The sequence below is a fragment of the Cordyceps militaris genome, assembly GCF_000225605.1.
Source record: "Cordyceps militaris CM01 unplaced genomic scaffold CCM_S00002, whole genome shotgun sequence".
Classification (NCBI taxonomy): Eukaryota; Fungi; Ascomycota; class Sordariomycetes; order Hypocreales; family Cordycipitaceae; genus Cordyceps; species Cordyceps militaris.
This window is the reverse complement of record NW_006271970.1, coordinates 837534-862245: the sequence shown is the minus strand read 5'-3', so window position 1 is coordinate 862245 and position 24712 is coordinate 837534. Positions and strand designations below refer to the sequence as shown.

At 53.2% G+C, this 24712-nt stretch overlaps 7 protein-coding genes across 7 annotated transcripts in view; 4 read left to right on the top strand and 3 right to left on the bottom strand.

The window, feature by feature from the left end:
• The window catches only part of CCM_02214 (peroxisome assembly protein 10), a gene marked incomplete at both ends in the record, with an annotated part of 1578 nt that extends 799 nt beyond the window's left edge, over window positions 1-779 (top strand). The window contains 2 exons of the mRNA XM_006667366.1: window positions 38-593; window positions 693-779. Coding sequence (XP_006667429.1) covers window positions 38-593; window positions 693-779 — 643 coding nt within the window. The remainder of the gene's footprint in view (window positions 1-37; window positions 594-692) is intronic.
• Window positions 780-1636: 857 nt separating this feature from the next.
• Window positions 1637-3357, bottom strand: CCM_02213 (Zinc finger domain-containing protein, C2H2, LYAR-type; the record flags this gene model as incomplete). The annotated part of the gene is made up of 3 exons (XM_006667365.1): window positions 1637-2770; window positions 2850-2972; window positions 3337-3357. 3 exons carry the CDS (start codon window positions 3355-3357, stop codon window positions 1637-1639), a joined length of 1278 nt encoding a protein of 425 aa, XP_006667428.1.
• Window positions 3358-7885: 4528 nt separating this feature from the next.
• Window positions 7886-9200, top strand: CCM_02212 (BEM46 family protein; the record flags this gene model as incomplete). Its single annotated transcript, XM_006667364.1, has 4 exons — window positions 7886-7996; window positions 8068-8111; window positions 8208-8846; window positions 9026-9200. 4 exons carry the CDS (start codon window positions 7886-7888, stop codon window positions 9198-9200), a joined length of 969 nt encoding a protein of 322 aa, XP_006667427.1.
• A 1382-nt stretch (window positions 9201-10582) lies between these two features.
• Window positions 10583-13873, bottom strand: CCM_02211 (NF-X1 finger transcription factor, putative; the record flags this gene model as incomplete). Its single annotated transcript, XM_006667363.1, has 3 exons — window positions 10583-13448; window positions 13507-13688; window positions 13859-13873. The coding sequence occupies 3 exons, from the start codon at window positions 13871-13873 to the stop codon at window positions 10583-10585; spliced, it is 3063 nt and encodes a 1020-aa protein (XP_006667426.1).
• Window positions 13874-16482: 2609 nt separating this feature from the next.
• Window positions 16483-18390, top strand: CCM_02210 (copper radical oxidase; the record flags this gene model as incomplete). Its single annotated transcript, XM_006667362.1, has 1 exon — window positions 16483-18390. One exon carries the CDS (start codon window positions 16483-16485, stop codon window positions 18388-18390), a length of 1908 nt encoding a protein of 635 aa, XP_006667425.1.
• Window positions 18391-18704: 314 nt separating this feature from the next.
• CCM_02209 (carboxylesterase hlo, putative) lies at window positions 18705-20461 on the bottom strand (the record flags this gene model as incomplete). Its single annotated transcript, XM_006667361.1, has 2 exons — window positions 18705-19776; window positions 19869-20461. 2 exons carry the CDS (start codon window positions 20459-20461, stop codon window positions 18705-18707), a joined length of 1665 nt encoding a protein of 554 aa, XP_006667424.1.
• A 1235-nt stretch (window positions 20462-21696) lies between these two features.
• CCM_02208 (UPF0041 domain-containing protein) lies at window positions 21697-22451 on the top strand (the record flags this gene model as incomplete). Its single annotated transcript, XM_006667360.1, has 3 exons — window positions 21697-21769; window positions 22044-22116; window positions 22208-22451. 3 exons carry the CDS (start codon window positions 21697-21699, stop codon window positions 22449-22451), a joined length of 390 nt encoding a protein of 129 aa, XP_006667423.1.
• Between the last annotated feature and the right edge of the window lie 2261 nt (window positions 22452-24712).

Sequence of the window (24712 nt, the reverse complement as noted above, 5' to 3'; positions counted from 1 at the left end):
GGACGTACCTCTCGACGCACCTGGCGAGCCTGACGAGCGCGGCGCCCGTGCAGGCCGTCACGCTGGCCCTCTTCTACTTCAACGGCACCTACTACGAGCTCGCGAAGCGGGTGCTCGCGCTGCGCTACGTCTTCACCCGCGCCGTCCCGGACTCGCCCGACCGCGCCGGCTACGAGGTCCTCGGCGTGCTGCTCGTCGTCCAGCTCGCCGTCCAGGGCTACCTGCACGTCCGCGACACGCTTGCCGAGACGCTCGCGCCTCCCGCGCGGGAGCGCGCCGCCTTTCACGCTGCCCCCGGCCTCGACGTCAGCCTCGACCACGAGCACGCCTACGGCGCTGCCAACAGCGACTTGCTGCTGTCCGAGCTCGGCACCCGCGGACCCCAGGCCAGCCGCGTCGACCTGGCCGCCACGACGCACACGCCCCCGCGGCCCGCCGGCGCCGCGGCCCGCTTCGACCTCGAGGACGCCCAGGTCATGGGCTTCATCAAGGGCGCGCAGCAGCGCAAGTGCACCCTCTGTCTCGAGGAACTCAAGGACCCGTCCGCCACCCCGTGTGGGCACGTCTTTTGCTGGGAGTGCATTGGCGACTGGGTACGCGAGAAACCCGAATGTCCTCTGTGCAGGCGGGACGCGCTCGTGCAACACATTCTCCCGTTGCGGGTATTCTAACATGACAGGATTGAAAGAGAGAGGGAAGGTGACGGGCGGGTGTACAAAGACGGCAACAAAGAAACATATCTCCGCGCCGCACAGGGCATCCAGAAAGCACGCATATGATACCAACGAACCACAAACGAGAAGCAATTGTGTAATAGTACAAGAGCAGAACATAGATGTATATTATCCAAAATAAGAGACGCGATACTAGAAAGCTCCCAAGGAAATATGAAACCTAATGAAAATCAAAAGGAGAAAAACACTGGAAAATGGCTTCGTTTCGTCTCCAACCATGGTAGTCATCTCAACGAAGGGCGTCTTCGCTTTCTGTTGAAATATAAAAATATGAAACACGAATAGTGAAAATGAAGAATGAAAAAAAGAAGAGACAAGAAGTTCGTTCCTCCCATGGTATCATCATTAAAATCCCGTCATTAAGACCTCTTGCACGACAAATGTATTCTTTCTTCGTTGCTTGCATGCCGCAAGCCGTTTCCCTCTTCCCAAAACCTAACCGAAATGATTTCGATTTCCTATCCTTGGTGTAAAAATGATTGTGTTTTCGTTTTTCTAGGCTTGGGCATGGTACCCATGTGCCTGCTTTTTGTTTATCCCCGTCACAGAGGAGAGCTGTGCTTGTTGTACATGAGGTCCAGCGAATCACTCCCCGTACTCGGCAATGACCTATTGGGGGCTGGAACCGTCAAGAGTACCTGCATCCATCTCTTGCAAAAGCAAGTGAGGAGCAGTATCATCTCCGTCTATTGGACTGAAGAAAAGAAGACAAAAGTGGAATACAGTAAATGTTGATAGGTATGATGCAAAAATGTCATGAACATGATGATGTAGCCCGGATAAAATGACGGGCTCAAATGCCAAAACACGCCAAAAAAAGAAACTCAAAATGATGCCTCGCGGCACGGCCACCGAAGCGCCACGTTTATGAAACAACAGCCATCCTGCCAGCAGAATCAGCATTACTCATCATCTTCGAGAGCAAAGACGACGATCTCGCCGCGATCGTTCTTGCGAAGACGCAGGGATCGCCAGAGTTCCTTCTCGTCCTTGACTTTAGAGTCTGTGGCGCCCAATGACTTGCGCTCGCGGTGGTATCGCTTCAGGGCCTTGTTCATGCTGCAGCCGCGATCACTCTCAGGGCCTTTGTTGACAAAGCCTAGGAATATATCAGCGCGGGGCTTGAAGATAATCATCTGCCCCTCCATCTCTGACTTGGCAGCGTCCTTATTGAACTCGAGCCTCTTGGGGCTCTTGGGGCTCTTGGAGCGGCGGTGGTGGTGGTGTTTCTTGTCCTTTGACTTTTTGGACTTTTTGGAGCCGCCAGTGATCATGTCCAAGATACTGTTGCCATGGCCGCTCTTGGTGTGCTTGGTGTGCTTGCTCTTCTTCAAGGGGCTGGCAGGAGTAGCTTCGGCAGCGTCACCAGAGTAGTCAGGAGAAGGAGGAAAACGCATCAAGCTCTTGAGATTGCCAGTGAGTCCGGAGTGAAGCACAGGAGGGGCGTCAGTCATCTCTTCATCACCGGCAACGTCAATGTGCAGTCGCTTGCGCTTTTTATCCTTCTTGTCACCATCCTTGCTGCGACGGCGCTCCGTCTTGGGGCCGGGTGTGACGTAGGCGGCGGTAGGAACAGGCCCGGTGCTGTACTGGACGAAGGGTTCATCATCGTCAAGGTACCCATCAGTGTCGTGTCGGAATCGAACAAGCGTGGTGCTCTCGCTTTCGGCCGGGATGTCTTTGGCAAGGTCAACGTGAGAGGCATTCGGGGTCTGGCCAGTGGAAACGAGGTAATCGAAGACGTTGAACGGCTGCTCTCGGTGGGCAGGAGGAGGGGTTGGTGCTTCGGGGAGAGGGTCGACGGGAGACCGTTCGTCTTCAGTCTGGCCCTCGTAGTCGGCCCAAGGGGCGTAGCTGGTGTCGTCGGGGACGTCTTGAACGTATGGTTGATGGGCCATCATCTTGGTCTTTTTGGCGGGCTGGGGGTTGCTATCGTGCTTGGATGCGGCGTGGGCTTGCGCGTGGGTATTGTTGTTCTTTTGGGGCTTTTCTTTGTATAAAGCACCCTGATATTTCTGGGCTTCGGTCATGCAAGACTGCATGCAGGTTTTAGTATCATGCGACGGCGAGGCAGATAGGTGGTTCCAAGATGAGCCGCGACAGGGAGAAGCTTACAGTATGGGCGCGGTACTGGGTGCCGGGGAAATGGACCATGCAATCAATACAGGTAAAGGTGGCGCCGCGGCAACGGTTGCGATGAGGGTCGAGTTTCTTCTTGGTGAGAACGTCGCCGCACTCCTGTAGTTGAAATTGTGAGTATGGATGTTGTTGAGTTGAAGCAAAGGGAAGATGGAGACGAGGGGGGCAAGGAGCTAAATCGCGGGGGAAATGACTTGGGTTTTGATGGTTTGGAGGGATCAAGGGCAAACGCGACTATTAAAGATATTGAGAGCCGGCAAGGTGGGCCAAGACAGGGGATCAGCGGGCAAGAAAGGGAGGTTCTTAAATGGTGGTGGTGCTGAATGTGTGGGATGGTGTATGGTGTGCCGGAAGTGATGTCAGGTCCGGGCCAGGATAGATGGAAGGTGGTGTGGGCTAGAAGGGACGCATGGTAACAAGGCGCGGCGGAAAAGAGGAAAAAAACGGACGACGAATGCCTTACCTCGCACGAAAAGGATACCATGATAGGCAGCGAGTAGAGGGACGGGTATGATTGGCGGGAGGCGAGAATTGAGGGTTGGGTCGCGATGTGAGTGGCTGTGGGGGTTTTGACGGAGGAGTCTCAGAAGTGCTTGGGGCGCAATGCAGATGGGGCTTGTTGTCTGGAGTGCGTGTTGGATGGAGCGAGCGAGCGAGCGTCTGGGGGTGCCAAAAGGATTCGACACGGGCGTGAAAGGTTGATCGAGCCTCGTCGTGTTTGGGGGCTTTTTTGTCTCCTTGATGGAGGGTGAGACGAGAGAGGGCCGTGGTTCTGGTGGTGGTGGTGGTGGTGGAGGGCGTAGGCGTCGGCAAGAAAGAGATGAGAGAGGCGTTTGGATGAAAGGGAGGGGCAGCAAATGGCCGTAGCAGACTTGTAATTAGTGTGCGGGCAGAGGAATGCGACTCGGAGGGGGAGTCAGCAAACAGCGTCGAGGTGCGGAATTGGAATGATGGGAGAATGGAGGGGCGGCCAAAGGCGAGGTTGCAACGGCAGGGTCAGGTGGGCGACGGGTATTTTCTTTGGTGTTGCTGTTGCTGATAGGCAGTGGTCGTTGTCGTTGAGCCGGTACCTGAGCTGGTGCTGGCTGTTCAGGCGTTTCAAGAGGTACCTTGAAAGGTCAATGGCAAAGAAATGCTGGCGCGACAGGGGGGTGAATCCAGGGGACGCGAGCTAAAGTGGTGAGGTGATACCCGTGTTATCTTTAGAGAACGGGATCGTGTGTTAGTACGAATCTCCGTAGGCGCTGGCGTTATGGGAGGAAGAAATTGGATGCTTTGTTGATGTTTTCTTGTGAAGAAGAAAGGAAAGGATGGGGGTGGGAAACGGGAGCTGGACGAGAGAAATCCGAGAGCCTATGCTGATTTTTTTTTCTCGCTTTTTTTTTCACCGTTTGCCGCCCACAACAACCATCTGGGGTACTGCCAGCTGGCAAGGCCTGGATGGATCTGTGATGCAGCCCGCCAGCAGGCGAAAGCAAGGCAACCGAAGCAGATGCAGGCCAGAAAAAAAAGGCAGACAAAAAGCCCCTCCTCTCTGTCCCTCATTGGCAATCGCTTTGTTGCGGCGCAACAGAGCTGATTTACTCACTGGAAAAAACCCAATGAGGACCTGACAGGTGGTCCAGCGACGCCCAACAGCGGGGTTTTCTGCCGTCTTAGCGTGTCGTTGGGGGAGCACAGCGCTGGAGCCAGTGGCCGCAGTTGCCTCCACAGCGAATTACGAAGCCTGCAGTTTGTCTGATATATTCACTTCATTTTCAAAAAAAAAATTCTCTCACGACCGAAGCCTTGAAACTATCCGGAGAACCCTTGAACTCCTTGTAACTAATACCACTCGTAATTTGTCAAGCAACTTGATTCGCGGCCTGAAGCGCTACCAAAGCGTCATCCCCCACTACGCACGCTGTGGGCACGCCCCTCCAATTCGTTGCCGGGGTGTCTTCTTCGGCGCACGACGCGATGATTGGCCAGCCTCTCCTCCATCACCCAAGAACCGTAAGGCCCCCAGGTCACATGAGCTGCATCATCTTGCACTGCAGGGGTGCCCTTAATCTCTCGGCCCCTCCAACATCTCGTGCCTGAAAATAGCCTGTTTGCTCATCTTGATGATGCTAATTCATTGTCTGCCATATCAATACAACGTAATACACGGCAATGTTATACACGCCATATTCATCTTGTACCACGCGCCAACCGTCAGTTCTGATTCCTCACCTTTCCCCTCTTGGCTTGCTACCATGTGTTTCCTGCCATTTTCGCGCCCATCACATGGCGGTCCGCATAACTGGCTACCTACGGAGTACTGAGTGCTGATATCCAGCCGCCCAACCAAATCTGCCTACGCGCCCATCATGACCACAGCCCACCACCTGTCCAGGCTTCTATGTATTACGTTCATATACATGCTATTCGTCGTTGTACCTGTCGCCACGGCGGTAGCAATGCCCGGATAGAGGTGGCGCGTCCGACAAACAAGCCGTGTACCTTGTATACTCCCCCTCAGCATAGTTATTTCGCCTTGGGTGCCTACAAAGGTAGGCAGTTAATAATAGTACCCTGATGCTACTGGTATCAATTACGCGCCCTCATATGTATCACTCAGCTTATTCGCCGCCAAGACGTTCTCGGCTACACCTCGACAATTGGAGTAATCTTGTCGCTGCTCCTCATCCCTCAGCTGTGCATCGCCCCTCGAATCACCTACCTGCCCCAGCAGCCCAATGCCACCCGTCGCGCTGACTGCTTGTCGTCCTGTGCGTTGCGTTCTTTTGTGTGCCTGGCTTGAACGATCGGCAGAGTAAAGGCTCATGTTAGACTCGGCTTTGGCGAAATGGGGTCGTCAAAGGAAGAAAAAGCAAAAAAGGGAAAAAACAATGCCGCCGCATATGTGCCACAGTGTGCCAGGCCGCTCGACCTACGCCACCAGGCGCAAACTGACGGACGGGCTAATACTGCCCATAACTCAACTCGGTGTGTGACAGAGCGTGTGCCTGTGCTTGTAACTACCTACCTACCTACGTACATAGTTACAGACATCGCGCGGAAACATGTATGTACCCTTCTGCCCCATCGTGTATTACGTGCAGTGTCTCTAATACTGCGCCGCCGGATATCTCGACGGCACAGGCATGTCGTAGCGAAATGTGTCGCCAAGTCTCGGTCTGATTCTTTCTTTTCCCTTTTTTTTTTCGTCAAGTTACTTCATATCATCAACCTGCTACCTCTCACACCCTGCGACTACGAGTCTTCCTTCAGTCTGTTCTGTTGCTATTCTCGGCACCAAAATGCCAATAAGCCCACTGTTTCAGGATCGCGACACACCAACGCTATTCCCAGTAACGATGCCATATTTGGCTTCAGGGTGAGACCGTGCCATCCTGCCGCGGAATGCTCCCCAGTTTCCTATTCTATCGGTGCATCCTGCTGCTTGCATTGTCTGCCATATCCAATTCAGGACAGCTTACCGATGTGGCGCATCAATACCAACCTTTGCCTCGGCGGAGTGATGGTGTGCGGATGCGCTGGCAGCCCGCCAGTACCAGCTCGCCGGGATGTGCGAGCAAAGCAAAGCACTGATAACTAACGAGTTAGTTAATACTATCCATTCTTTCTGGAACACCCGTCACGACGCAGGTCCCAGGAGAAAGGGGCGCCAGCCAGGCCCAGCCAGAAGGAATCGCGACATTGCATCCTCTCGGGCATGAGCGAGGTCGTTGCCCCTCGGCCCCCGCTACATACCATATTCGCATGTAAGTAATCAGTAACACTACTTTGCGGAGACTGGCGCACATGTCGCCATCGCCCCCGAGCGTCCACGGGCGTTCATGCAAGTAGTATTGTTGGCGCAAGGTAGCGAGACAGTCAGTATTCAAACTACGGGGTTTGAGTATGTTGCCTCTTCTTGCGACGGGATCTTCGTTGGTTGTTAATGTAGCAGCGTCGTATCCATGTCTTTCAATCTCACGCTAGGTGTTAACCAGCTTCCGGGTTGAGAAGTGGCCTTGAGACATTGACTCTGACTCTCCATTAAAGAGCACAGTTTGGCCTTGGCCCAGGCTTGCGAGAAATTATTTGGCACGTCGTGAATAAAATGCGTGGCTAGATGCATACCAGAATGCTTCACGTATCAAGCCGCCAGGCGGCAAGCCTCAATCAGGGATGTAACTCATGATAGACCTTCCTTTCTGGTCGTGGTCTGTCTGTCCACGTCTCAAGCATGACGACGATCGATTTTCTTCTTTGAAACGTTCTGATATACGGCTATAATCTTCTTGCTATGACGTGCGCGGCCAGCAAATGCCGGGCAGTCAGCACAAGTGGCGAGTTGACGTTGCGATTCATGGGCCACTTGGACCTTTCAACCCGTGTTTGTGTGCCGTTTCAGCCATCATTGAGTGTCCCAGACGGCCAAGTTTATTTGAGCTATAGGGATCGTCAGTTATGATTACTCCGTACAAGTCTCTCGTACGAGTATCATTCGCTACCGTCGCCCCCGCATGTGCTGTGGCCTTGCTCATCACGGTTCCGAAATTGCACCTCCAAATCGCTCCTGCCAGTGGGAGCTTGAAGCCCCAGCTAGCGATATCCCCTAGCCAATCAGAGCGCTCACTCGCGTGGCCCACGCACTCCCCAGGCAGAGGCTTCAAGCTCCTCTCAAGCCCAACGTCATTTCAACATTTTGCTGCCTGCAGGCTGGCCGCCATCTGTTCCATCTCTGCAGTGCCTGGCGTAACTAGCGACGACTTCATCTAAATATTTCCAACATGATATTTTAGACTCGTCTCCGCCCACGCACGCCTTTTCCACCCTCCCGGTTGCTTGCCGATTGCCGCTGTCTTTCTGTCACCGCCCGAGATCAGATATATTGGCACCAAAAGAAATATTCAACCCCTTGCTGCCACCGACTGTGTGTCATTTTCCGCCGAGATCGGCTGTGCCTGCAAGATTTTCGAATCATCAGCTGCTCGACCAGCTCGATCGGAAGAGCCAGACCGATGCCATCCAAAGAAAATATGTCCAATTCCAACTCTTCACCGTCAACACTGGCGGGCTACCTGGAGCAGACTGCTTCGGTGCTGAGTTCTGTCGCCTCATATATGAAGCTCCCGGCGCTTGCTTCTACAGTATGTTACTCTGGGCGATGCGTTATGCATACTGCCGTCCTAGGATCATGATTGAGACTGACGGTGCACAGGGCATCGCTGCGATCCTGACATCACTTTTATACTTTAAGCAAAAGTAGGTCCGGCCAGTACACGTGATTCACGTCGCTCAAGTCACGGAGCGCTCAATATCACGGACCTAATCGTTGTATCATTGCTAATGCTACCACAGGGCCTTAATCTACCCGTCACATATGCCTGCCAATTCTCGAACCGATGTACCTCGCCCTTCACAGTTTGGTATCCACGACTTCGAAGAACTAGTCATTCCTACAGATGATGGCGAAAAGCTCTCTGCATTTTATATCCGCGCTCCGCGCAGTCACAAAAATGCTCAAAGCACAATGATCATGTTGCACGGCAATGCCGGCAATATTGGCCATCGACTACCTATTGCACGCATGATCATTAATAGCACTGGTTGCAACGTATTCATGCTAGAATACAGAGGCTATGGCACATCGACTGGCGAGGCAGACGAAGCTGGCCTGAATATTGACGCACAGACTGGTCTCAACTACCTCCGCGACCGAGCAGAGACTCGAGACCACCTTTTTTTCATTTTTGGACAAAGCCTTGGAGGAGCCGTTGGCATCAAGCTCGCTGCCAAGAATCAGAGTCGCGGCGATGTTGCCGGCCTCATTCTTGAAAATACATTCTTGTCCATGCGCAAACTTATTCCATCCGTCATTCCGCCTGCCAAGTACTTGGCTCTTCTCTGCCATCAAGTCTGGGCCAGCGAATCTGTGCTTCCCTCCATAGACAAGGTGCCCACCTTGTTCATCAGTGGCTTGCAAGACGAAATCGTCCCGTAAGTGCCTTTTCCATGCTCCTTTCCAACCACTACATCATGATGACTATAATCACCCACAAAATATGAACCCGTGCGGCTCTGATTTTACTTTTTGATTTTTCTGAACATTCTGACCTTACACCTCCTTCGTGCTTGATTTGATTTTACTGTGCATCTGCTAATACAAGTATTGGAAGGCCGAGCCATATGAAACGACTGTATGAACTTTCTACCGCCCCGAGCAAGATCTGGAAGCCACTACCTGGCGGTGACCACAACTCAAGTGTCCTAGAAGAGGGGTATTTTGAGGCGATCAAAGAGTTTGTAAATGAGGTCAGAAGCGAGCATAAATTCGAGAAGCAACGGCTGTGAAGCATGGTTGTCATCTGATTGAAGCAAATGAAGTCGGCGACAACGAGAAGGGCGCCGATGAGAGAGCTAGACCTGCACAGTCTGGCCGGGACATGGACTTGATACCCCCTGTTGCATAGATACAGATACCGTGAGCCGTCTAAGGGGGACCACGCGATCAAGCACAGCCTGAACCTTGACAGCCCCCCGACAATGGGAAGCGGGCAAGGATGCGACACACAAAATAGAACGAAAGCACATTATTACTAGCACAAACTGCTTCTCCTGACCCCCCCCCCGAGGTGAACACACCAAATCCCTGGGCACTCCACTAGCTCTCATGTAGAAGCGGATGTGGCATCGCCCTCCGGGATTCGTGCAGCCCGTAATGCAGGTTGCGATGGGAATGATATGCAGGGAGTTCCAACCCGCGCTACCGTAAGGCGCCCAAGTCCTGCCCCTCCATACCATGCCAAGCACTCTTGCCTATCGTAAGGGCTTGCAGCCATGACGATGTCGAGTGGAACACGCGCGCAGCACGATTACATCATGGCCAGAAACAAGGCCAGCCGGCATCGACTCACGGCCAAGACATGCATACACAGCCAAAGGCCCTCGACGGGAAGGACTCGCCGTCGCCTTGCCGAAAAGAATGGTGTGGGATATACATAATTGTCGTCAAGAGGTTTCTGCCGTCCATGTGACTACAATACGAAAGAAAGATGATTTTTTTTTAAAAGAAACTCGGCTTTTTGTCATCAAATAGCGCCGGGTCGTTTGGGGCAAGCTATTGGAGAAGGAGGGGTCAGGTGATGGATGGCATGCTCAGCGGGTTCGGGGGGTAGCATCCGGCTTACAGAGAAAAGATGCCAGCCATTGATGTCAGGAATGCAACAACCTGGGAGGGGAAGGGGCGGGGGCTGAGTCGTAATTGTCGGGAGGATATATCTCGTGATCTGGTGGGAAGAAAGAGGCAGATGGGGAAAAAAAAATCTCGCCATGGCTGCCCGTGCCTTTTTGATCTCATGATGAGGTTGGTGGCTTGCGGCCGCCCTAGGTTATTTTTTCTGTCTTTTTCTGGCGCCGAGGGATCGCCATGTCGGTAGTTTCGGGAGGGGGGGGGGTTATGTGTAGGTAGCAGAGAGAGAGGGTGGGATTATCAAAAAAAATTGTTTGCGACCATCGCTGCTTGGAAGGGTCAAACGACAACGTCTGGCTGGGTTGTACTTGGGAATGAAGAAGGAACTAGCTATGTGTAGAATGATGATGTATAAATGTATAAAACCAACTCTAGCATGTAATCGCAATGCCTACTACTCTACGACATTTCGTCGAAAAATTAACAATGCCCGTCATGTAGAAGAAAACCATGTAATGAACAAAATAAAGCTAGAGGCACCCAGCTAGCACTCCACGTCGCCGTCGAGCTGCGATGCCCACGGCCGCTCAGGACCCTGATCGACTCTCTTCTTGCGCAGGCCCAGCAGACGCCGTCCCGAGCCCTTGGCCGCCGCCACGTCCGGCGCCGTCGTGGCCGTTTCCTTCTTGGCCGCCGCGCGCCCCGCGACGGCGCTCCAGCCGCCGACGCCGTCCTGGCGCCCAAGATCCTCGCGGCGGGTGATGCAATCGGCCGCGTCGACGTGGCACAGGAAGACGTGGCCGGCCATGTCGTGTTTGCGGACGCGGTCGGCGACGCTCTTCTTGAGCGCGCGCAGGGCCGTCTCGATGCCGGCGGCCGACAGAAACGACGAGTACCGCACCGTGGCACGCAGGAGCACCTCGTCGCACGGCCTATACTCAATCTGAAAGTGCAAAGAGGGCTGCTCGGCGAGGTCGGCCGCCAACGCGACGCCCACCTCGTCCGTCGTCAGGCCGAAGCGCGGCGACGCGAGGAGAAAGGCGTTGAGGGGCTCCGTCTCGCTGAGCGCCAGCGGCGGCTTCACAGCAGCGGCGGCGGCAGCTTCCTGCGTGGTGCGGATCTTGACGCACTGCGCAATGGTCTTGCTGGGCGCAGACACAAACCGGGGGCCTTTATGCACCAGCACGTAGCGAAATGGCTCGCTGTCCTCACTGCGGCTTTCCAGACCGTAGTCTTCGGCCAGGACATGCAGGAACCGTCGCTGGTTGCTGGGCATGGGTTTGTAGCGGATTCTGATTTCACTCGGGCTTTGCGAGAAGACGCGGAATTCACGCTCCTGCGTCTCGCACCATGTCGGCGTCTCCTTGAACAGGGCGAGGGTCTCGTCAGAGTATGGTACATGGTCGTTGGTGTGCGTCGCTGGGTCGATGTTGAGCGCCGCAGCAAGGCGTCTATTGCGCTCCTGTCGCAAGCACTCATCGTCACATTTGAGCTCAGGTCGCGCGGGTTCAGGATTGGTGCTGCTGGCAAGGCATCGGACCTCCTGCTTGCGGATGCCGCAAGGGCATGCAATTTCTGTCTTACCAGAACATGCTGCCGTTTCATTGCATGGGTTCTGGCCATGGCAACCATTCTGGCAACGGTGCTCACAGAACATCTTTATCTTGCCGCATACTTGACCGCATCGGCCGTCTTCCAGCGCAATATCCTCGCAGTCTCCCGTTCGATGGCACAGCTTTTTACAAAAGTGTAGACCGCACTTCAACTTCTTTCCGCAAGGCTTGCCGCATCTTGCTTCTTGGAGGTGGCAAGGCTGGCTATGTAGCTTTTCCTTTCCGCAAGAGCACCATTTTTCAACAAGAAAGGGGCACTTGGGGCATCCGGCTTCTTCAGGGTGGCAATGGTGCTCAACTGGCGGATGTCCACACTCTGGGCGACGTAAGCAATTATAGCGACACTCCGGTGCAACTGTGCCGCAGGGCTGTGGCGGTTGTAAGATTGTGCGGCCGCAATCGCAGCTAATTTCTGTGAAGATGGCTTCAGGGCAGCTCGCACAAGCACCTCGATGGCATATTTGCTGACAATTGTGGCTACCGCACTTGAGAGCGCGGCCACAAGTCCTGATGCATATATGTTCAGCTTCCACAGCTGTTGCTGGAGCCGCATTTCTGTTGCGTCGTCGCGCTGCCTGTCGTTCAGTGCCCTTCTTCTCCCCTGTACAGCAGATTTCCAAACACTTGTGACGGCCACAGCTCATGTTGGCGCCGCATGTTCTAGCACATGTCGGTCGATTTTCGTCGCGCTCATGGCAGATTCTCGACTCGCTGGTTCTGCCGCAACGGCAGCTGATATCAACCTCCACTACGCAACTGCTACAGTCGCCGGCGTGACATGTTGACTTGCAGAGATGACCGCAAGAAAGCTTCTTTTCACACGGCTTATCACAGTGCGGAATAACATCCTCGCAGCTGTTTCTCGGGTATCCAGGAAGCTCTTTTAGAGAAGCCTTTCCGCAAGGACAACGAGTGACAACATCTGGGGCAAAGGGACAGTGAGCTGGGCTTTCATCCTGGGCATGGCAGACCTGGGAACATTCGTGCTGTCCGCAGTCGTACTTTCGTTGACAGGTGGCTTGACAATTAAAGCTGCCTTCAAACCATTCCTCCTTCGAAACTGAATATGAGTCTTGGGGATCATCTCGTTCGAAACAAGGAATTTGCTTTGCAACGCGGCCGCAGAAGCACGTGGCATCTACTTGCACTGGACATTCGCCACAAAGCCCACTATGACAAGGCTTTTCGCAAGTATGCTCACCACAAGGCAGCAAATCGCCACAAATGTCTTGGCAGCTCCAGCCATTTTCGTAGTCTGTTTCTCTGCAAAGTTTTCTCGACGAGTTCTTGCCGCAGAAGCACGATTGCTCTGGGCCCACAAGGCTGCAGGGCGGACACGGACCAGAATGACATTGAAGCGGACAAGGATGAGGGCATGTTGGCCGCGGTTTCGAGCATGTTTGGCCACAGGAATGGGGCGGTAGCGACTGGCTGGCGGGCTTTGGGCTGATTTCCTTGCCGCACCAACAATGATAGGTGCCTGGATCATCCGACAGCTTGGAGTTGCAAGCCGGGCAGCGCCAAGAGTTCTCGTTTTGCGGTTGCGCAGATCGAGGCTCCTCCTTCTTCATCTGGTTGCTATGCCATTTCTTGGCGCACTTCATATGGACAACCGTCCAGCAGAGGCTGCAGGACCAGATATGGGAGGTACGGAGGACCTCGTCTGTGCAAACTGCGCATTCATAGTTGGAATTGCTTATGTCTTCGTGAATGCGCGTAGCCAAGTCGGTTGCCGTGGACTTTGGCAACTTTGGCCGAGTCTGTTTCGGGCGTGATGGGGAAAGTTTTGCCACCTTGCTACGGTGGCGTCAGCAACACTCTTGTAGAAGATGCAATCGATGCACGATGAGCTTACCTTTGGTACACCACTGGCTGTCCAGGCACAAACTCGGCGGCCTCTGCGCTGAGACCAATCGGCGCAGAGGGGCCCGTGTTGGCAGGTTCATTACCATCATCCGTGGCCGACGTGAGATGGCCCCCAAATGCGCGGCGACCAGTAGGACGTGGCGCGTTTGAAGCCGGCCCCGAGACACCTGTCTGGCGTTTAGAAGGCCTGTTTCGATTTCCGCGTGATCGTTGATTCGACGCGCGAGCGGGGTTTTGTTGCGTAGGAGCAGCTGATGAATCGCCGTTGCCGTTCAAGGCCGGAGCATCACTGCTCCCCTCCGCAGTGCCATTTTTTGGTCTTGGGCCTCTGCCATTTTGACCTCTGCGACGGCCATGTTGATTTTTCCCCCTAGATGACTCTTGTGATGGAGTATGTGGTGGGTTGCCCTGGTCGTCGAGCATAGCTTGGAGGAGCGCAATGGGACACTGCCTCACCGGTGGCGATGAGGGCAGGTTTGGTGGTGCAGGCGTTTGCTGGAAAATCTCTGCTGCAGCCAAGGGGGCCTGGCGTGAGTCGAATGCTGTGAGCGGTGCTAGTGTGTTGATTGAGCGCCTCGAGACAGCGATGATGAGATGAACTGTAGAATGCGAGATGCGATGAACAGTTCAGTCGGCTTGGCGGCGAGTATTTAATGATTTGAAGGTTGCCTCGTTTGCTCGTGGGCCTTGTCCTAACTGGGATTGGTACAGACGCCACCTCCAAACGCTTACCAAAGGCTCCTCAATGAGTCACTGTACAAAAGGACTCATTACTGCATCAGTTTGGCAGCCCAATTGGCCAATCCTTTGAAGGAATTTCCATTTATTGAGCCTTGTGGGTCATGCCTTGGAGTCATGTTCCATTCTTTTACAATAATTGCCTTGTTGCATGAGCCTAGGGCTGGCCTAGCTAGTTCCTGTCGCGTGTTGCGTGGTAGAGCGCTACGTCGCAATTTTGTTACCAAACCGTACCGACCACAAATGACAAATAAAAAAATATATAACTAAATTACTGTTTGGTTTCCTTATTCTACTTTGCTTTCATTCTCGCTCAAACTGCTGCTAGCTGTGATTAATCTGTATTGTGCTTGCTTCTGACGGCGTCTCGTGATGTACTCGCTCTATCCAACACGAGTCGGCCGCCCCATCCATCTACAAGCGACCGCGACGTGATCTGGGCTCCATAGATATTCAACTCCATCCCCTTCCGCCGCCACAACGGTGGTATACGGACATGCCTCACAGCCGCCGTTCAGTTCCGGCTACTGAATAATTAGGACCGCGCGTAGATGTCTACAGGGTATGTAGCTGTCGGAGATGTTGAATCTCCGACAGCCAGGATATCGATAGAGTTTCTGTAAAGGCAGCCGCATGTGCATGGTTCTTCGATATATTATGGCTGTAATTCTCAACGTGACTTTGTAGCCGAGCGTACACTGCTTTCCCAGACAACCGTTTTACCGTACGCACGATACGAGTCTCAACACTAACCGCCATAATAGAGTTGTGAGCATGCACAAGGGCGTATATGTGTATGTACGAATACTGAAGAGCGGACAAGTTTATTTTTGCCCCTGGTTTCATGTCGCATTGTTATACGCGTTGTTAATTTTACGCCGAATCTGCAAGATCTCGTTGACCGAAGTAAAACGCCGGCATTTGGTTTCGTCTCTGTCGGCGCGCCGATTGACGAACCACACTGGCGCGGACGAGAACTGTCTGATGTAATACTTGAAAACAAGATTCTCTTCTGTGTAGCCAGTCTCGGCCGGTCCGCGATTTACAATCGCCCATTAAAATTGCAGTTAGTGATGTCATTCACTTTAATAATAAAGACATGGCGAGAGAGGTCAACGCAGGACCCAATGCGCAGGAGCGAGAGCCACGCCCTATGCTAAAATGAAGAGATGGACGTCATGTCGGACTGTAAAAATGACACCACGGCTCTGAACTTGGAAGTTAGCCACCCGGAGTTTCTTTTGCTACCTGCGAGCTCCAACTACCCATTGCATAGCTTTCCATGCTGGTTATGGTACACATGTTCGGGAGTCTCTGGTACCTGGGCAGCAAAAAAGTAACACACGGCCCACGTTGAAACACGTATCTGCAGGATTCTGGGAGCACCCAAGTGCTCAAGCACATGAGATATCGAAGGATCTCTTTCATCTGAAGGTTGTGCTGAAAGACATTGATCCAGTATTATACGAGACATGCAGCTGCGCACTTGTTCTGGACTTGACCCAGTCTTTCACACAGCATTGTGCGGTAGAGGCCTGTTCTCCCGTCGTCCTGACCGACACTATCCATGAGTATTACCAATGATAAGGACCTCGCACTTGCTTGAAAAACAGGTGAGAGGAGCTCGTATTGGCACATTGCAGTGATAAACTAGAGCGCACCTCTGACGTGGCTTACCTGCGCTGACACCCGCCACTACATGTGGCAGCAGTAACACGACCGACAAGTGTCCCAATCAAGCCCGCTAGAATATGAGTGTAGCATGCCCCGAGCCCATTGCTCCTGTGTCACTGCAGGGGAGGTGGCAACCGCCTCTCCGTGTACCGGAATTCAAGGAAAAACGGCGATTTCAATGGCTGCTCCGTCACCGTTGTCAACTGAACTGGCAGGACGATCCGGCTTATATATATCCTCAGGTAGCCCCGACTCGTGCCGTCGAGTAACAGTCCTACTATTTCTTGAGATTTTCCATTACTTACATATTTACTGTGACTCTCTTTCGGGCATAGATCACCACAGCTGCGTCTCATATTCCAGACTGAGTCCACAACCGGGGATCAAAGCGTATTCTCAGTTGCATGGGAGCATTACATGGTACCCACACCCAGAATATCTGCGACAACCATAGCGTCAGCGGTGTATCCAGGTCAATTTTTTAAGGACGAGAGTCCCATCTTGGAGGGCAGCTCTTCCCAACATAGCGGCTGCAGCAATCACTTTGGCAAAGATGGCCACCGGACAGCCTGTCACCCTCCAAGAGGTAGGTAGTTGGAAGTACCAAGGCTGCTACGAAGACAATGTCAACCAGACCAGGACTTTCTTCTGGCAAAACTTCTTCCCGGACGTCATGACTCCCAAGATGTGCCTGGACAGGTGCGCTGGTTTTGGGTACATGGCGGCAGGGCTTGAGTATGGCCAGGAATGCTACTGCGGGGACCCCCAGAACATCATTGTCAACAAGTCAACCAAGAAGGACGAGAAGGATTGCGGCGTTCCGTGCGTCGGAAACTCGTCCGCGCTGTGCGGCGGTGGCTCACGCCTTTCCACCTATTTCTGGAAAGGAACGCCATTCTATTCATGGAACTTTCCGGCAGCGGGAAGCCCCGCGGCCGGCTCCTACGATTTCCTCATTGGCGGCACCAACATCCCCCTCATCACGTCTCAAGCCATCAACGGCAAGGTGACTTTTCTGGAGAAATTCGGCACCGGCCCGCCCAACTCCACCGGCGCGTACGAGTTGGATCTGTCCGAGATTGATACTTGGGACAAGGCTTGGCGGACCATGCACGTCAAGACGGACGTCTTTTGCGCCGCCGGCCTCACGCTTCCTGACAAGGCCGGCCGCCAAATCAATATTGGCGGCTGGTCCGGTGAGTCGACCTTTGGCGTCCGCTTGTACGCCCCCGATGGGAAAGCCGGAACCCACGGCAAGAATGACTGGGAGGAGGACGCAAGCATCCTCACGCTGCAAGACGGCCGCTGGTATCCCACAGCCATCAACATGGCCAACGGTTCCATCCTCGTCATCGGTGGACAGGTCGGCTCCAACAGCGCGGCCGTACCGACGTTGGAAATTCTCCCCTACACGGGCACGAAGCCGCTGCGCATGGACTGGCTGGCGCGGACCGACCCAAACAACCTGTACCCCTACGCTGCTGTTCTGCCTTCTGGTGGCATCTTTGTTGCTTACTGGAACGAGGCGCGCATTCTGGACGAGAAGACCTTTGCCACTGTCAAGACGCTACCCATGATCCCCGGCGCTGTCAACGATCCGAAGGGCGGCCGCAACTACCCTCTCGAGGGCACTGCTGTTCTTCTCCCCCAGCACGCTCCGTATACAGATCCACTTGGTGTTCTTATATGCGGCGGCTCGACCAACGGACCGGGAAATGCTCTGGACAACTGTGTTAGCATCTACCCAGACGCCAAGAGTCCCAAGTGGGAGCTTGAGCGTATGCCCTCTCCCCGGGTCATGAGCTGCATGGCGCCTCTGCCGGATGGTACGTATATCATTCTCAACGGCGCGCATCACGGTGTTGCCGGTTTCGGTCTCGGTATCGGCCCGAACCTCAATGCGCTCCTGTACGATCCGAGAAAGCCGCTCGGACGCCGCATCACGGTCATGGCCAACACCACCGTCGCGCGAATGTACCACTCGGAAGGACTGACACTCTTGGACGGGCGTGTGCTCGTGTCCGGCTCCGATCCCCAGGACGGCGTCAACCCCCAGGAGTACCGCATCGAGACCTTTAGCCCACCGTACCTGCTCTCTGGCAAGCCTCGTCCCACATTCACCATCAAGAACACCGATTGGGGTTACGGCCAAAATGTAAGCTTTGAGCTGGGAGGCAAGGCTACCAATGGTGAAATCACCGTGTCGCTCCTCGGCTCCGTCTCCAGCACGCACGGCAACTCCATGGGTGCACGCACTCTGTTCCCTAAAGTGTCGTGCTCGGGAGTCTCATGCACTGTCACCGCGCCTCCTGGCAAGTATATTGCACCCCCAGGCTGGTATCAATTCTTTGCTCTGGACGGCGGTATCCCTGCTGTCGGTGTCTTTGTTCGCATCGGTGGCGACCCTGCCGGGCTTGGGAACTGGCCGAAGGGGGATGCGTTCACCCGGCCGGGTATTTGAAGATGAAGTCCGTTATTTGGTCCTATTGGTAGAACAATAGTAAGGGCTTTTGTCTTTTTTTTTGCCTCTGGGCTTGGCTCTTGGTGGCATGGCTGCCAGACTTAATATCTAGCTTGCTGTTCGAACACTAGTTAATAACTCTCTACGGAATTTCTTCAAGATGGAATTTGCGGAAGGGTTTTGATTAGCTTTGAATCAAAGTGTTGGATATTGAACAAGTGTCCAAATTACAGAATGTACTATTCGTTGTGACTCGCCGTTATGTCATGTTATTGCTTTTGTACTCCCAATCAATGTAAGATAACTCGGACGGTTCACAGCCGTATCCCGAGAATCGAATTAATCGCACTCGAGAGAAGTCCTGTGAGCTGTGCAGTGTCATAAATAGATTTGTACAAGCCGCATTGCGCGTCCACTACGGACGCCTCAACAGTCCTCAATGCAAGGCGGTTTTCGTCGTCCTCCCCGGGGATAGCACCGCCACCGAGTAGCTGCACCGAAGGTGCTTGGTCCCAGCCCGGTCCTCCGGCTGGGTTCTTTGCAAAATCAGCCCATGCCTTCTGGATCGCCTTGGAGCTCTCGATCTCGAAAGGAGTGGAACCGTCCTCCGGGTAAAACCCGAAAATGGGACGTATCTCGGCGGAATGATAAGCGCCGCTGCCAGGGAAGAGCTCTGTATTAGCAAAGCTGGCATTGTAGAAATAACGCCACGTTGGAATTTTGACATTGGCTGAGTCGCCGGCTGTCCGAGCTGTAGGGCAGGTATAAATGAAGTCAGTGACCAGTGCCTCGTCGCGCTTCTCCGGGCTCGGGTAGCCTATATACTTGGGGCGATATGTCTCGAGAAACCGCTTGCCCGTCGCGTTGCCCAAGAATTTGGCCATGACATCATCCAGCGTAACACCGCCCGTAAGAAATGGCGACGCTTCGTTGGCGTTGGAGCCAATCAACAGAGGCACGCGAGCGATTGCCTTGCGGTTGAGCTGTGAGGCGGCGCGCCTTGTAGGCATGGAGTTTGCAAACGTCACACCGGCATCAGGAGACGCAGTGAAGCTGAGGCCATTCTTCGCAGCGATGTCTACGAGCTGTTTGGCTGGAACCTGCCGCATGCACTCGAGGGTGTCGTCTGTAGAGTTACAGCTGGCACTTGTAACAAGGAAGTCCCAGGCCGCCTTCTGCTTCGTCCGGTCAACCATGCCGAGTTCAGGCTCGGAAGATTGCATGATGGCAGCCGCAAAAGGGACAGGATCTGGGGGTGCTGTAACAAGATTGTCCACGCTTCTGGCGCCTGAGCTCTGTCCGAAAATCGTGACTCGGGTTGGATCACCTCCGAATGCTCGAATATTGCGTTGTACCCAGTCCAATGCTAAACGTTGATCATGAAGACTGGGAACTGATTAGTATGTACCGAAATATCCGCAAGCCTAATTGCAAAAGGGGAAAATAGATTGCGGTACTCAAGAAAGGGATGAACTCACCCAAGGTTTCGCTCTTTCTCCGGAATATCAGATGAGGGAGGAAAGCCGAAAAGATTCAGGCGGTAGTTGGTGGTGACGACAACCACATCTTGATTACCGGCTAGATTCGTGCCATCATATTCTGGGAGCGCCGCAGTGCCAGCTGTGTCAGTACCTCCGTGTATCCAGAACATGACTGCTTTGTCGGACCCTGTCTGGGCGGAAGCTGGCGCAAACACATTGAGATATAGGCAGTCCTCGCTATCCGGAACCGTGGCTGGAGGCGTATTGAAGTACTTGTTAAGGAGTTCTGCGTTTTTGGAGCCGGAATTCAGCTGCTGATGACAGGCATTGCCGAACTGACTCGCATCGCGGGTGCCTTGCCAGCCATCCGGCTTCTCCGGTAGCTTCCATCTTGCCGGCGGCTTCGCAAAAGGAATCCCCAGAAACTTGTTGACACTGGAGGAAAGGGTAGGTTCGGAAGCAGATACCCCAATGAGCACGCCCGAGTCGATTGCAGCGGTAGGACGGCCGTCGCGCCGTAAGACGAGGGCAGAGGACCAGGACGTTTGATACCAAAGCAGCACAGTGCTGGTGTAAACAAATTTGACCATGACCGTAGCCACCGACGGATTCCGGGCGATGGGGTCACTGATGCGGTACTAGAGGCGGACACGGTTCTCTCTTGTATCTTGGCGGACATTGCCCTTTCTTGTAGGCGGTGTTGGGCAGAGGGGGGGGTGCCCAACCCATAGAATTCCCAATCCGAAACTTGCTTTTGTCACAGGTCTTACTTTACGATTCGCAAACACGAGCACGTGAAGTGGTCCACGAGAATGCGCTCCCCCTAACTATGTCGTATTGTTTGCTCCACGGTATGGAGTCTGACGAACAGCAGGGCAAAGCAAAGCTCCAGCCACGAGGCTGGTGCTCGCGCTGGGATCCCTTGGGGTCCGGGCAGGAGATCGCACGTAATCTCCGCATGTCTTTGCTTTTTGCGTTCCTATGAGTCTTGATGGAGCCGCCAGAGGATCAATGAAAGACAAACAGCCTTGGCAAGATGCGAATAATTGCGAGGCATTGCGCCATTTGAAACCCCGAGAAGACGTGGACTCTATGCATTCTCATACGAGTTTGTTGGCCAAAAACTTGGTTTTGATTCCCTCTGACGTTGGTCAATGACTCCCGTCTTGCATATTGCCCCGTAATAATATATCTGCGGAAAGAATTTCCCGGATGAATCTATCTCCCGTCGGAGCAGAGTTGGGCTTGGGCGCGATGGTGACGAATCAAGTTGGTTTGTCTCAGTCTCCACCGCCAGAGGTCCAGATGGTGGCGGGCGGCATTCGCCTCTTTTTGCTAAGATAAGGCGGCATCGAGCATTGATGGTCATTGAGCCACAGAGGGACCCTTTCGGACACGACTTCAAATTCGGCTTGCCGGTGAACTTCGATTGAGCCGATCATGGTGGATGCTCAGACCCTCTAGTTAGCACAACCCACTGCGAGGACAAGTACGGGCCCTCAACCTGGCGGCCGCTCAAGCCTCAATGCAATGCAGTAGAAACACATTTCAACTTTCGTTCGTTTTACGGACGAAAAAACTCCTTGACGCACTGGGAATCAGGCAACAAGGATGCATCGATTGATGATGTAACCTGGTGTTTGCGATCTAACTAGCCCCTGGTTTCTCAACAGTTTGGTAGATGAGATGATCACGTGATTCTACCGCGCCAAATTTCAAGGAGCTTCGATATCGGCGGAAAAGACCTTCCGGACTGTACCTCAGAGCTTTGCCAGCGACACCGAAACACCTCCCTTGATAACGTTCACAACCTGACTCGCCCAAAATGGCTGCGGTTATCAAAGCTCTCAATGCCAAGATTCGGTCAAACCCGACGACGAACTATATTTGCTCTACCCGTGAGTCCCAATGTTCCAAGCTCTCGCGCACGATTCAGCTCCTTTTGCGACGAGGCGACAAGCTCTCGCAATCGCCACGGCTGGACTCTGACGACCATCGGACTATTCGGGATGCAATCTCGCTATCCGCTTCTAGTCCTATGCTCTCTTTTTGAAGAGATTTGCAACCGGGGATGGTCGAGATCACGCGCGTGGTCGTTGGTCGTCTGGGGCTGCTGCATTCGTCGTGCATTGTCGCTCGATGGAGGGAGGTTTGCTAACGCTTATGCTCTAGATTTCTGGGGGCCCGTCTCCAACTTTGGTATTCCCGTCGCAGCCGTCATGGATACGCAGAAGAGCCCCGACCTGTATGTGGCAGGCTGGCCACGCATCGGCGCGTGCTGCCGCTCGTTTCCTATCGAATCAAACATTGGCTAACCTATCTTCTCTTGCATCTAGCATTTCCGGCGGCATGACTGGTGCCCTCATCATCTACTCTGCGACATTTATGCGCTACTCCCTCGCCGTCACCCCCCAAAACTATCTCCTCTTCGCCTGCCACCTTGTCAACGAGGGCGCGCAGCTGACACAGGGCTACCGATTCCTTTCATACCACAACTGGGGTGGTAAGGAGGCTCTTGAGGCCGCCAAAGCCCAGGCCGCCAAGGTGGAGGACAAGGCCAAGGCTGTCGTGGGCAAATAAAGCAAGTCAGACGACCACGGCGCTGGAAACACCTTTCTAGGTCAGGATTAACAAGACGAGATCAGCACCAAGGCAACTTTCCCGTGGAGTATCGTTGATAAGTGCCAAAGTACCCTGGTTTCGGAGCGGAGGCATTGCATAATATAGCTTGGATGGTGCTAAAAGAGGACTCATTGTATAATGGCGCGGCCAGGCACCGTCTGAAGAGGTCTCGGCATCATTGCCTTCGTATGGTCAAGCAAAACTCATACAGTCTATTCAGGCACAAAATATAAGCCTTTCATGATGACAAAAGTATTCTGGAGCGCCTGCAACATGTAGAGACGGATAATGATGAGGGATTAGCCATGTGCGACGAAAGCACTTAGGCGGCCCTCCCTGCCTGCAGCTTTGTCGTACAGTCACAGAGCTATTTATGTGTATATTTTGTAAGGGCTACTGATACAAGCGGAGCGGTACTAGGTGGAGTTTTACTTGTAACTGCAGAGATGAACATGTGACGAAACGCCATGTATCTGCCATCTTTGTAGAATAACTAAGTGTTACTCGGCTAGGGTTCTCGGAACCAGTGCCTATTTGTCCCGATCTCACAGAGATGGTACCACATAAGGAATAAGAAGGAAATAGTCGCGGGAATAAAAGCACAAAGAGTTAACTTGACATCACAACGGCCTATAGCAGGTCCCGCTGTCAACTTTACGCAACTGTATTCTGTTTCGGATGTAACATAGAACGGGGCTTATTATAGCTCTCAAGACCAATCCCTGTTATACGACGTTATAACCTTTACCGCCGATGCTGCAGAAGAAACCAACGCTGCATCGTATTTTAACCCTGAGGGCAATGGCATATTTCGCTCCCATTAAGAAGTTCAGTTGCAGGGACAAGACACTCCAAGGGGGTAGCAGGCATAGTCGACTCAATGTCGATCCTATACAAAAGACTCTATAGAAACAAGGCGGTAGAAAGTCGCTTGCGTACCTGTATTTTGTACCAGACTGACTGACTCATAAGTTCCAGCCGGCGCACCGTGCTCAGTCAACCAGCGGCGAGCTTGCGATATGCCGCCGTTGCTTTCACGTTGCAATGGGACGAGCGAGTCAATCTTCGGCCCGTCATCAAAACATTTCCAACGAAAAATACGCAATCGAATTTTTCTATTGGATCAATGTACATGGTTGGGAGGTGTCCGTGGGTATCCTCCAGTAACCGACAGATTATTATGTCACAGAAATCGGCACTTTGTTGCGCTTTAAATGGATCAGATTTAACTATGGGGGTTGGTGTGGATTGGTGCCCTGTCCATGTGATGCCCAGCCCATTGTTCTGGAACCGTTTACGATTGAGTTGAGTCAAAGAAGGGATTTTATTTCTCATCTTGTTGGAACCCAGGACTTGGATTGTCTCGTCATGGGGCTAGTGCATATATTTTTAGTGATGACAAGTTTTGAGCAACGAAGCCGAGGTCGGACGCTGACCCCTAGTAATATGGACCGCTTTTTCTGGTCTGTCCCGGTATTATCTCCAGAGCGAGAGATTTAATAAACCGCTATCTGTCTTATCTATGTACAACGGTATGGCTATCTCCGGGACCCCTCACATGTAACCAGCCAAGTCAAGGAAGAGGCCAGCCTTATCATTTTATGAGATACGCAACTACATACACAGAAAAGAAGAACCGCCATTTTGTCATCTATTTAGAGGTGGCCGCCGCCGCCGCGCGGAGAGAGAGATGAAGGAGTGTTCTAATTAGATATGCATTACGGCCAATGGCAATTGCGCAATACCAAAACGATCACCTGCAGGACTATTTTTTTTTCGTCAATTTTCAAAACTATGGCGGAAATAATGGATACGGTCTGTTTTTCCAGGCCACTGGCAACGTCACGAAGCGAGCGGCGTGCGCTATTCAGACAAGCAAGTCGGGCAATAGACTGGCGGAAGCTCGAGGCTGGCCCGTTGTGGGGTGGATGGATCATGGCGTCAAAGTGTGTGTGTCTGTGTATTCTTATTCTTCTCTTGATCTGCTTGCATGTGCATTCCGCTTCTTGGCTCCAGCAAGGTGGGAATTGGAACTAATAAAATACTCTATCCATTGGAGTTAATGGATCCCCCGGCATGGTTTGACTGAGTCCCTCTCCAGAGGCTCCAGAGAGTGTGGCTCCGGCTCAGAACATGGGGGGCTTTGGTCTGACGAGGGAGAAGAGTAATATCGCGAGATAGTTACTGAGGCTGCTGCTTCCTCACAAGCTGGTCAGTAC